Source organism: Pogoniulus pusillus, chromosome 28 (genome assembly GCF_015220805.1).
Source record: "Pogoniulus pusillus isolate bPogPus1 chromosome 28, bPogPus1.pri, whole genome shotgun sequence".
Classification (NCBI taxonomy): domain Eukaryota; kingdom Metazoa; phylum Chordata; class Aves; order Piciformes; family Lybiidae; genus Pogoniulus; species Pogoniulus pusillus.
In genome coordinates this window covers 6,207,515-6,219,650 of record NC_087291.1, presented here as the reverse complement: position 1 = coordinate 6,219,650, position 12,136 = coordinate 6,207,515, and the positions used below count along the sequence as shown (strand labels likewise).

The following is a 12,136-nucleotide window of genomic DNA, read 5'->3' as shown; positions in this document are numbered from 1 at the left end:
ATCTGAAAAATCACTGTAGCAGCAATGAAAAGAACAAAGAAATAATACAAGCACATAAGGATTAAAAATTAAGACAACCAGGCAAAAATAAGCATGTCTTTTGCAGGTTTCTTCATAGATAGCTTCTATATGATAATGTTGTCCTGTTGTAATTGTACCAGCATAAGAAGAACAGTACACAAGCTCTTCATATGAATGCACTTCCCTAAGCAAAAACATACTTTATAGAGGTAACTGACTTAACTGGTCTGGAGCAGGGGATTGAATCCAGCATCAGTAAGTTTTCAGATGACACCAAGCTAGGAGCAGGTGTGGAGCTGTTGGAGGGTAGGAGAGCTCTGCAGAGGGACTTCAATAGGCTGGATGGGTGGGCAAAGGCCAATGGGATGAGATTTAACAAGGCTGAGTGCAGGGTTCTGCACTTTGGCCACAACAACCCCAAGCAGTGCCAGAAGCTGCTACTCTTAAATCTGCTCTGAAGAGCATGTGTCAGAGTATAAAGCTTTTTGTTTCTTTTGCAAGCAGCTTAGTCATACATGCAGACAAACTATCAGTCTTCATCCTTCAGCTAAGATCTGGCACACATACCTAGGTGTGAGAAAAATGTGGCCAGCAGAGATGTACATTTCTTCATGAGACTTAAAATGCCTCAGTTTATTTTTATTCTGACAAACCCTAAGCAATAGAATTGGTCTGTGGGAACTGAGGAAGGGAGTCAGCTAAATGTGATAAATGATGCATCTTCAGAGCACATCCCTGTGTACCCTTGATGCAAGAAGATTGAGGTTAGAAACATAGTAAACTGGTATGCTGGCCTTGGGTAACATTTGTACAGGAGCATAGTACATTTAGAACAAAGAACACCTCACTCTTATCCAATGAAAATGCTAAACCCAATGTTTTATCCAATTGTTGCATTCCACAACTTGTAGAGATACCACAAGCTGTAGAGTGGCTTATAAAAAAGACTGCTGCTGTAGCAATAAATGGCTTCAGCTGCGACCATTATGTCCACATATTCCTGTGTTGCTGTCATTTTGTCCATCACTAATTAATATATACAGTGACATTGGTCTGTTCTGTAGATGGGCAAAAAAAAAGGGCAAAGTTGGTGTCATTTGCTTCATTGTAGCTGTGCTAGTTTGAAGCTAGCTAGAATGTTCTGGTGAGAAGGACTAGATCACAGGCTGTGAAAGGAAAACAATGGTGATGTCTACATGACTGGTTTTATACTAGATGGGTCTGTGTTCTATGAGGTGGCCCAAACCAGATAATCTTAATTCAACTTTCCAATTCATCTGCAAAAACTAGTTCTCCCTGCCTGAAACACTCTCCACATCTGAGCTACAGAGGAGAGTAACTGGTCAGGACCACAGCTTGAGTACTGTGTGCAGTTCTGAGCTCCTCAATTCAAGAGAGAAGCTGAGATATTGGAATGTGTGCAGAGAAGGACACCAAGGCTGGTGAGGGGCCTGGAGCACAGCCCTGTGAGGAGAGGCTGAGGGAGCTGGGGGTGTGCAGCCTGCAGAAGAGGAGGCTCAGGGCAGACCTCATTGATGTCTTTAACTACCTGAAGGGAGGCTGTAGCCAGGTGGGGTTGGTCTCTTCTGCCAGGAAACAACAGAATAAGGGGACACAGTCTCAAGTTGTACTGGGGGAGGTACGTTGGGAGGAAGTTGTTGGCAGAGAGAGTGATTGGCATTGGAATGGGCTGCCCAAGGAGGTGGTGGAGTCACCATCCCTGGAGGTGGTCAAGAAAAGACTGGCTGAGGCACTTGGTGCCATGGTCTGGTTGACTGGCTAGGGCTGGGTGCTAGGTTGGACTGGATGATTTTGGAGGTCTCTTCCAACCTGGTTGATTCTATGATTTTCACCATTTTCTCTTGTTCTTTGATTTTTCAGCTCTCTTTCCCCACCCAAATCTTCAAGATCTACATACAGGTTAAAATTTGCAGTGCAGCACAAGCCTTTCAGGCAGACAGCCTTCAATGAACAGACTTACAAGAGTTTGTTTGCCAGCATTTAAATAAGGGGCAATAGTTTGCATTGGAAGGCATGGGTTGAAGTGAGGCATAGTAGTTTGTTTATGCCTACAGTTGGCTATAAGCCCAGGATAAGCTTTTTAGGACAGAGTAGGCTGTTGTGAAGTGGGGGAGAATGAAAGGCATGCCAGCAGAAATTATTTATCAGTTCCTGACTAACAATGTAATAATTTCTCTTACCCCATCAGACTAGCCTTGCTAGACTGCAGGGAGATAAATGAGGTAAGAACCCACATTAGGCTGCTGCATACTTGGTGGCCAAATTCAGATTCCAAGTGTTTTGAGCGTTAACTCAGTGTGTCTGGAGCTCTGCCACTTTAAAACAATATAAGCCTCTTGCTTATATTGCTTTCTAATCTCCTAATGTCAACATCACAAAGCTGTTGCCCAGTGTTATCATCACCTAAACCTTTGGTGTTGGAAAGGCTGGTCACAGCTTGGTGAGCCACCCACCTGACAAGATCCATTCCAAGCAAGGCTTCAGATTCAGAAGCTGGTTCTCTGGTCACGACGGCTTCGTTAGCTACACAGACTCCATGCTCGTTGGCTCCCATTTCTGCCCCCCAAAGCCAGGAGGGTCTGCTCAGTACAACAGCATGAGTCTTTGGCACCTGCTCAATCTCAATATAGGTGCACTGCAGAGAGAGCAGGAAGAGAGAAAGCAGAACAATTGCTAGCACCGTATCTACTGCTGTGACTCAAGTAAACATAAGGCTTCAAGGTGCGGACAGGACACACATTGTTTAAAAACAGTCCCATGTCTTGTGCATGGCTAAGGGATTTCTTTTAAAGTCTCATATTTGACCCTTTACATCCTTACATTGCAGAAGTCTGGGAAAATACATCTCACTCTGATAGTTGGAAGCTTCAAAGAGATAAGCAGAACTAGTGCTAGAAGCAGTGGAAAGCAGCAGACAGACTGTACTGTTCCAGCAAAGAAACACAGATCATGTTTGGACACAGTAACACCATCAAACGATTCTACCATCTCACCTAAACGCAATCTCCAGTACTCTATTAGGTTCATAGCGTTAACAATGGTAACTAAATGAAATACACCGCAGGGCTTCCCTTGCTGCTTTGCTGCTTTCCCTGCAGCTGCCCCTAGGGCGGAAACTGCTAGTGGGAAGATGGATAAATAAATAACCAATCAAGGCTTGAAAAGAGCCAGTGGAATGTTTTGTATCCACAGCCACAGGGAATAAAAGAGAGGCATTGTTTTTGCTTAGAGCTGATGTTTCTGCTGTGTCAAACGGCCCGCTGCAATCGGAGCTCTGTGCAAGTTATTCTGGCAAACCAAAACTACAGAGAAAGGCTGCACAGAAGTCACTGAAACTGCAAGGAAGAGAGAAATTATATATTATCTTTCAGACAACTTTACTTTCTCCTTGCTCTTGGGCTTAAAAACAAGCCCTGTTTTCCCAGACAGCACGAAAGAGAGCCTGATGCATCGTTAAGATTATTGGCTTCTACAAGCCAAAGGAATGAGCTTTACGCTTTACATTAAGCTCTTCAAGGACCAAACTCCACAGAATTTTCTTCTGAGGACACTGAAGCTGTCTGTGGCTGCTAGTGTTGAGCATTCCTCTCACAATGCCTTCCTTGTAGGAAGCAATCTGCAACATTTTTCATGAGGTCACACATATCGAAGTGAGCAGGACTGACTGGTGGAATTAAAGTTGTTCGCCACGAAGATGGATTTGCGTTGCAGCAAGCTACTACTTGTTCCATGGAAATTAGAGCATATGCTTATAACAGCTCAGACACTAATAGAAATAACATCCACCCAAAAAACTCACTGGCCACTAGACCTTTAGAAACAGGATCTCAGCTGCTGACCGAATTTCAACAGCAAGTGCAAACCATAACGTCTCTGTGCTCTCTCCTGCACCCCACCTACCTGGCAAGTCCCTCCAGCACAGCAGCATAGCAGCCTGTTTTGCTGAGAGCTGTGCCAAACTAGGCAAATAAAACAGGTAGAGCTGTGATTCTGTTTGCTATTGACCCTACCTTTAAAATTCCTGAAGCATCCAGTCTCAGCATTTCCTAACACTAATGTTTTTCTTTGAGTATGAAGGCTAACAACAGTAGATACATTTGGTGGCAAAGGCTGTCAGTGAGTGGGGTCAGGCTCCAGTGATTTGTTAGAATTCCAGTCCTAAAAGCACCATAACTGGCATCATGCCCTGTGACAGTAAATTCCCATCAGGAAATATAAAAGCAAAGAACAGAGACTTCACACAGGAGAGATGCAGCCAACAGCTTTAGAGAGCAGGCTGGAAACTAATGACATTTCTTTTATTTCACTTACAGCATCAAGAAAAGAACCTTATCAAGGCAGTTCTAAGTATAGTACAAGGCACAAATGTACCTCCCACTCTAGCTAGGGCATGCAGATATGTTGGAGGTATTCCAAAACCAGACCCAACAGTCATAAGCACAAGAGATTTCTTCTTTCATTAATGAAAAGAAACTATTGTGTGGTTTCTACTGTACTCAGGCTGCAGAAGCCCAATTCCTAGCACTGTCAGTCAGGTCATTATGAAATATCAATGAGATCACATAGGCTTTGGCCCTGGTTAACAAAGGAAATAGTCAGGGAATGCTTTAGAAAGAAATGATCTTTGAATAAAGGCCATGAGATTCTAGATTACAAATATCAATGAGATCACATAGGCTTCGGCCCTGGTTAACAAAAGAAATAGTCAGGGAATGCTTTATAAAGAAATGATCTTTGAATAAAGGCCATGAGATTCTAGATTACAGAAGAGATTGCCCCACGTCACCCACACACCAGATCCAGGCCCTGAATTGGCATTAACTCTCTGCTTAACTACTTCAAGCACTGCCATAACATAGCACATACTTGAAAATAAGCAAAATGTATCTACTAGTGCAGTAACTTGAGAAGTTGTACTGTGGTTGCTTTTAACCCCTTCCAAAACAGGGATAGCAGAATTGTGACGAGGCAGTCTCTCAGGCTGCTGCCTCTGTGCCCATCAAGACTGACAGCCTGCTTGGAACTCTCTAGAAAGGCAATTCCACAAGTGACATGGGCCCTGCCATCATGGTGTAGGAGTGAAAAGTTAGAACATGGTTGTTCAAGAAATCCCTCTAGATCATCTCCTGTGGATGTACCTGACAGAATGTCTTGTAAAATAGTTCCTTTTGCTGCTTAGAGAAAGAAATGCAACAGAGATCAGAAGGGTGGGAATAACCCTTCTCTGAAAAATTAAATGTACAGCAGATGCACTGCTGCTGATGCTGTTACTGCTGCTTGTTTAGGCATTAAGCAGCACCAGGTATACAGGGGAGGACACCTGGATGATTATACAACACTCCTTAACTATGGCCATGACAACCACCAACAGCAAAACTGTTGTGCCACAGTGGAGGGGACAGCTCTACATGAAGATAAACCTAGACTGAGTACATCTCAAGTAGTCAGCCCTAGTTCTAGTAGTACAGCTAGAATGGTGCCGTGATATAGCCTTGAGCTCTCTGGTAAAGGGTTGGACTTGATGATCTATGAGGTCTCTTCCAACCTTGGTGATACTGTGAATAAAAGTCTCTCCAGTGGCAGAAGGCATCCTCAGGTAGCAAGCTTTCAAAAACATTTGTATCCTCCTCATTTTGTAAGTGGATATAAACAACAGCAGCAGCACTTAGTAAGTGGACAGATACAGAACAAAGCCACTTTCTGCCACAGTAGAGTGTCTCTAACTTCTTCATATTAAGACAGGTCTTCCCTTTTTGTGATGACTGTAGTGCACTTTACATAAGTTTCTGTATTTGTGTATAGTTCCAACTGTTTCTAACCACTGCAACAAACAACTGTAAAATTTGGATCCTTGTGATCTTTAGCAGTGTCACATTTATCTTGAAGACTAAGGATGATACATTTTGTTCTAGGAAAGAATCAGAGAAGCTAGAAAAAGCCAGAGTTCCCTTGGCAAAAAACAGAACTACACATTCTCTGACCTACCCTAATAAACTCTACCAAGCCACCAAGAAGGCTCATGCATGTAGAGCACAGTATGGAAATGTGTTCAACAAAAGGAAATATAGAAATCTTTAAACAAATAAAATGCCACAAAGTGCAGCAATGCACCCAAGGCTGAGAACACTCTCTGGAGGCAGAGTCCATTTAGCAGTCAACAATTCACCTCAGGTGTTTTAGCTGTCGCCTGGGTGATGAGCAGCAGTAAAACTGAAATAGGGATGAAACTCATTAATTGTTTTAAACAGGAAGAAATAGACTTCAAAGAAGTCACACAAAAAGGTCTGTCACAGAGATATCCTTGGAACTCTCAGGTATCTTAGGGCTGATTGTTTGGCCACTTTGAAATGTCTGCTCTCACACCTATTTTGCCACAAATAAGGCATTTGGGTAAAGATGGGATAGTTAGCAGGATTTTTTTACCCCACGTGATTCCAGCACTCTCTCTTCTCTTCCTGCTCTGTTCCAATTAAAGAAACTGGCTGGATGAGGCTGTGGCCAGCTTGATCTAGGGTAAGGTGTCCCTGCCCATGGCATAGGGGTTGGAACCAGATGATCCTTGTGGTCCCTTCCAACCCTGACTGATTCTATGACAATAAAAATTGAAGAAATTAAGAAAAAAAAATGTTTCAAGCAGTTTTGCAGCAGAAGGGAGCAAAGAAGCAGCACTCCTACAGTACAGAGACTATGAGAGGGCAGAAACACTCAAGCATTTACGGCTTCTACCTATGAGTGGCTGCCAGCTTGTACATCATATTGCAGAGCAAAGTCAAACACATTAGTTTAAAAGCCAGTGGCCTGCAATGGAGCAGAACAGAGAAAAAGCTCACATTAGCCAAGCAACAGACTCTGCTGAAGGCAGCAACCACTTTCTCTTTTTCATTAGTTGCTGTTTGCCTGCATAGTGCATCCTCTCTCCGTGCAAAGTTTAAAGGTTAGCTTCAACCAGGTGGCTTTAGGTACGCCTCTGACTGCATGTGTCATGAGACAGGTTGCTTACACAGCCAGCTCTCAGGTCTCAGCTCAGAGGCAAGAAAAAGCAGCTTCCTAAACTATCTGTGAATTGCAAGTCTTCCTGTAGATAAAAAAACTTGTAGTGTAGACTACATAAGAAGTTTCATCACAGGCACAAACACTGCTGTGTTTATCAAGACTTCCTGCCAGTCAGCACTTACAGTGAAAGTGCCCAGGTTCAAGTTCACAGCTGCAGTGCCATGACTGTTAAGTGTGGCACTGTCAATCTAATCTGGAGGCTCCCCAACCAGCAAATCCCCAGTAGATTCAGCTGCTGGTTGGCTTCTGTTGTCAGATTCTAGCCATCTTACCCTAAGATATACTGCTAATATAAGTAAGAATCAAAGCACAACAGAACTAAGTTGTGGTACTGGTGTGGTGCCTGGGGATTATGTAACAAATCCCAGAATTAAGATACTTCCAGCTAATACAAAGTCACCTCTAATACAGTCAAAGTCTAATTTCCAACCTTTATATCTCCCTGTCTTGCAACACCAGAGACCCCTCAGCTAACTACAGGTCAGATATCATGTGCGTAGTGCTCAGATGAATGCACAGCAAAAACAGTCCTTACTGCTCCTTGTCCTGGGATACCCCAAATTCCTCTCTTCTCCCTCTCACTCTGAGGGTTTGAATGGGAGAAGAAAGGTGCAAAAACCTGCTTCCCCATCCCTGCCCTGAGGGCTTGAAAGGCAGCAGCAAAGGGTGCCTTACTGCATGTGGGCTGACCCATGGGGAAGCCTGGGCTGGAATCAGGCTGGTGCCTGGCTGTGTTTTTGCACTCAGTATAAATGGTAAATGGACACTTTGTCTAGAAAAAGGATAAATAGAGCACAGGGTCCGACCTTGAGGGTTCCCTGCCACTGTGAAGGATGACTTCCTGCCACGACTGGACTGTCCCCACTTTTGGATGGCTCCTACCTTTTGTACAACTCTTGGTCTTATCCCATCCCTGCTTTTTGGATGTCTCTCCCCACTTTTGTATGCTTTTGTGCAAACCAGCAGGCTTGAAAAGCCCTGGGGCCCTTGGAGAGAGAGCAAGATGGTGTCATCTGTGCCACCCTCTTTCAGACCCTATCAGTAGCCAGCTTCCTGGCTGCCTCCCGGACTGGGGGACCCTAGCGGTTTTGGCTCTCCCCTGTCACTGTGAAGGCAGCATCGTTTCATGACCATCCCCCTCAGGAAGAAGTGCTTGAGACATTTCCAAGTTTGGCGGCTCCGTAACTCGTCTCAGACTTCTGCAGCGTGGATCTCTATTACTGGATATTGCCTGCAGCGTCAGAAGGCTGCTCCTGCAGAGGAATCCAGGAAGGGATCATTGCCCAAAGTCTATCTCACCTCTGTGAGCAAGCTTTTCCCTTAATCTTCTGCTCAGCCCGATTGATAGTGGGGTAAAGCTTTATCACAGTATCATCAGGGTTGGAAGAGACCTCACAGATCATCAAGTCCAACCCTTTACCACAGAGCTCAAGGCCAGACCATGGCACCAAGTGCCACGTCCAGTCCTGCCTTGAACAGCTCCAGGGACGGCAACTCCACCACCTCCCCGGGCAGCCCATTCCAGTGTCCAATGACTCTCTCAGTGAAGAACATTCTCCTCAACTTGAGCCTGTCCTCTCGCTCTGGTGCTGGCCACCTGAGAGAAGAGAGCAGCCTCCCTCTGGCCACAATCACCCCTCAGGTAGTTGTAGGCAGCAATAAGGTCACCTCTGAGCCTCCTGTTCTCCAGGCTAACCAATCCCAGCCTGTTTATAGCTTAGCCTTTTCCATTTCCTGACTTCCTAAATATCCACATTTATCTATAATATCCTTTTTTGGAAGATATTCCTCATTGAACTGGGTCTGCTAATAAACTAAACTAATTTTGTATATAGTTTTGGGGGCTGGATTCCAGGAAAAGGAAATAATTCTAATTTTTGTATTTCCTGACTCAGCCACATTAATTCCCTGCCTCTTAAAAAACAAGAGAGAGAAAAAAAAAGAATAATTAAGGCATAACTCTGCCATGAATTTTTAGAGAATACAAAATCCCTCCTACCAGGCTCGAGGTGAGGAGAAAGTTCTTCACTGAGAGAGTCATTGGACACTGGAATGGGCTGCCCGGGGAGGTGGTGGAGTCGCCGTCCCTGGAGCTGTTCAAGGCAGGATTGGACGTGGCACTTGGTGCCATGGTCTGGCCTTGAGCTCTGTGGTAAAGGGTTGGACTTGATGATCTATAAGGTCTCATCCAACGTTGATGATACTATGATACCCTACAGAGGGCTGGCTTTAAGCCCACAGCACGATTTAACACCAATATATTAGAAACATTTTGCATATTCCACAACATGATAGACTTTGTCATAGACAATCCTTCCATAAAAAGTTGCATGCTTTTAAGGTAAGAGCTTTAACAGATATATACTGAAGCAAGCAACCATGACTATTTTAAAGTCACAGAATGGTTTAGGTTGGAAGGGACCTTGAAGATCATCCAGTTCCAAGCCCCCCACCATAGGCAGGGACACCTCCTACTAGAACAGGTCACTCAAGGCCTCATCCAACTTGGCCTTGAACAAAGGCTAAAGAAAAGGTCAAATTAGAAGAAAAGAAAGGTTCATCTGAAAAGGGAGGGAAAATAAATCTACCTGCAAAATTCAGCTAACAAAATAAATCATCTCTCTAAGATGTCTTCAGGGAAAAAAGAAGACCACAGCAAGGAGGAAGTTACTGGAGAATAAGAGGAATCTAGTCAGTAAAATCCACCTTAAAAATAAGAGTGTCTTGCATCTTAAAACTCATGCAACACAAACTCTCACTAACACAGGAAAAAAACCCTTACAATCCCCCTCTGGGGAAAAAAAAACAATACACTTTTAGTGTGTGCAGAAGCCAAAAAAAGAGGACCTGTTTATGCTTAAGGGAGCAACGTTTCACCTGGATGCACAAGTGTACAAGATTGATCACTACAAGGAAGATACTGATCAGCATCTGCCAGCAGGAAATTACAATGCAAGACAAGAACAAACTTCTGAGAAAGTCGTCACACATCCAGGCACAGAGCAGACCCTCATGAAAAGCCTCATTGTGCAGGGGCTTGGGAACCTGCTGACGTGGAGGGAAGGAATTATGTTGATGAGTTAGCTGCAGCGTTACTTGTCTGGTAGATTGAGCCACAAAGATCAAGCTTAAAATGACTTGCAGTATTCACTGAATTTCCTTGTTTCAAGCCCAGTCACAAACTAGGCGATAGCTACGCGGCGCAGCCTGCCCGATTCCTTCGTGGCAATAATCTAACCAAACTACTGTGTCATTGTTTTTGTTACACTGCACATTGTCACAGCTATAAACATGAGCAGCACAGAACATAAACTATACAGACTTGGTGGGAGAGTCTTCCAGAACAACCCATCTCGTCAGTGTGCTGAAAACCACCTCTTAACACAACTGCAGAACGGCAGCGACAGGCACGGAGGAGTAAGCAAAAATTTGATCCACACTGGATCACATTACCTGCAAAGAAGAGAATATGAAGAAAAGCAAGTTCACCATGAAATAGGATGCAAAATATCACAGATCTAACACACAAAGAAACCAAACCAAAAAAAGAATGCAAACGTACAATATGGAATGGAGAATGAAGCTGCTCATTTGGAAGGAAAAAAACACAACAGATAGGATGGATGATAGGCAGGATTTAATGGATTCGTAGAATCAGTCAGGGTTGGAAGAGACCACAAGGATCAGACAGTTCCAACCCCCCTGCCATGCCCAGGGACACCCTACCCTAGAGCAGACTGGCTACAGCCTCATTCATCCTGCCCTTAAACATCTCCAGGGATGGGGCCTCAACTGTCTCCCTGGGCAACCCATTCCAGGCTCTCACCACTCAACGACTTCCTCCTCATGTCCAGCCTGAACCTACCCACCTCCAGCTTTGCTCCATTCCCCATAGTCCTGTCACTCCCTGAGAGCCTTCATAGCTTTTCTGTAGGCCCCCTTCAGGTATTGAAAGGCCACAATAAGATCACCTTGGAGCCTCCTCCTCTCCAGACTGTATAGCCCCAACTCTTTCAGCCTGTCCTCATAGCAGAAGTGCTCCAGCCCTCTGATCATCCCCATGGCCCCTCTCTGGGCCTTCTCATTTAGTGAGACATATGAAGGATTACTGAGCTAGAAAAGTGAAAAACTAATGTTTATGCAGTAGCACAGACTAGCAGAGGCCAAAGTATCTGTCTAATTAGGGCTTAAGCCTCTACTTTAAAACAATTAAAAGAATTAGGCTCACTCCTCTCCAGTCCCTTGCCTAAGAGTGCATCTTCACCACACTGCAATACTTTACCTTCACCTTTGAAAAATGAAAACCACAACATTCAAGGGGAAGGCTTACAGGTACTGGTCAAAAAAACAAATCTACAAAACTACTGTGTGCTAGACAAAGGTACTGTGCTCCCCACTTCCAAAAGTGCTGATAGAAGAGTCCAGTTTATGACCAAAATCTATAACAGGCATTAAGTTAGTTAACCATGAGGTGGGAGAGTGATCCTGATATATGGCTTATCACAGAATCAACCCTGAGCCTCCTCTTCTTAATGATACCCTTCAGCAAACTATGACAATCTTTTCAAAGAGTAAGGTACAGGGCAAGGAAAGCAAAAGAATCTAGAAGAGAGTTCTGGCAAATTATTCTTCTTTAAGGATACAAACACTCCAGAGAAGCTTTTGGAAGTCAGAATCATAGAATGGTTCAGGTTGGAAGGGACCTCAAGGCTCACCCAGTTCCAACCCCCTGCTATAAGCAGGGACACTTCTCACTAGAACAGATTGCTCAGGTTCTTCCACAACAACACATTTTTTTCCCCCATTTCCAGTTCTATGAAGAGAAGCTTTAAAGAAAACTGTTGTGAGGTTTTGTTCCTGCCTTGTCACACTTGTGTTCTGTGTTTGTGTATCTGTACAGGTTTACTGCAGTGCTACCAATACAGCACTGTCATTAACAGCAGTTAGTGCTTTTGGACAGAGAGAAGGGATTTCTTTATACCCAAGACACTCCAGACCAGTTCAGAACAGTTGATGTCCTCGAAATTCTACACAGCCACAG

The 12,136-nt window shown here is 44.2% G+C and overlaps 1 protein-coding gene across 3 annotated transcripts in view; it reads right to left on the bottom strand.

The window, feature by feature from the left end:
* SCRN1 (secernin 1) overlaps positions 1 to 12,136 on the bottom strand; it is a 132,520-nt gene that overhangs the window by 105,141 nt on the left and 15,243 nt on the right. For all 3 annotated transcript variants that reach the window (XM_064167125.1, XM_064167126.1, XM_064167124.1), the window contains exon 3: positions 2,496 to 2,677. In XM_064167125.1, the coding sequence (XP_064023195.1) occupies positions 2,496 to 2,677 (182 nt within the window). The remainder of the gene's footprint in view (positions 1 to 2,495; positions 2,678 to 12,136) is intronic.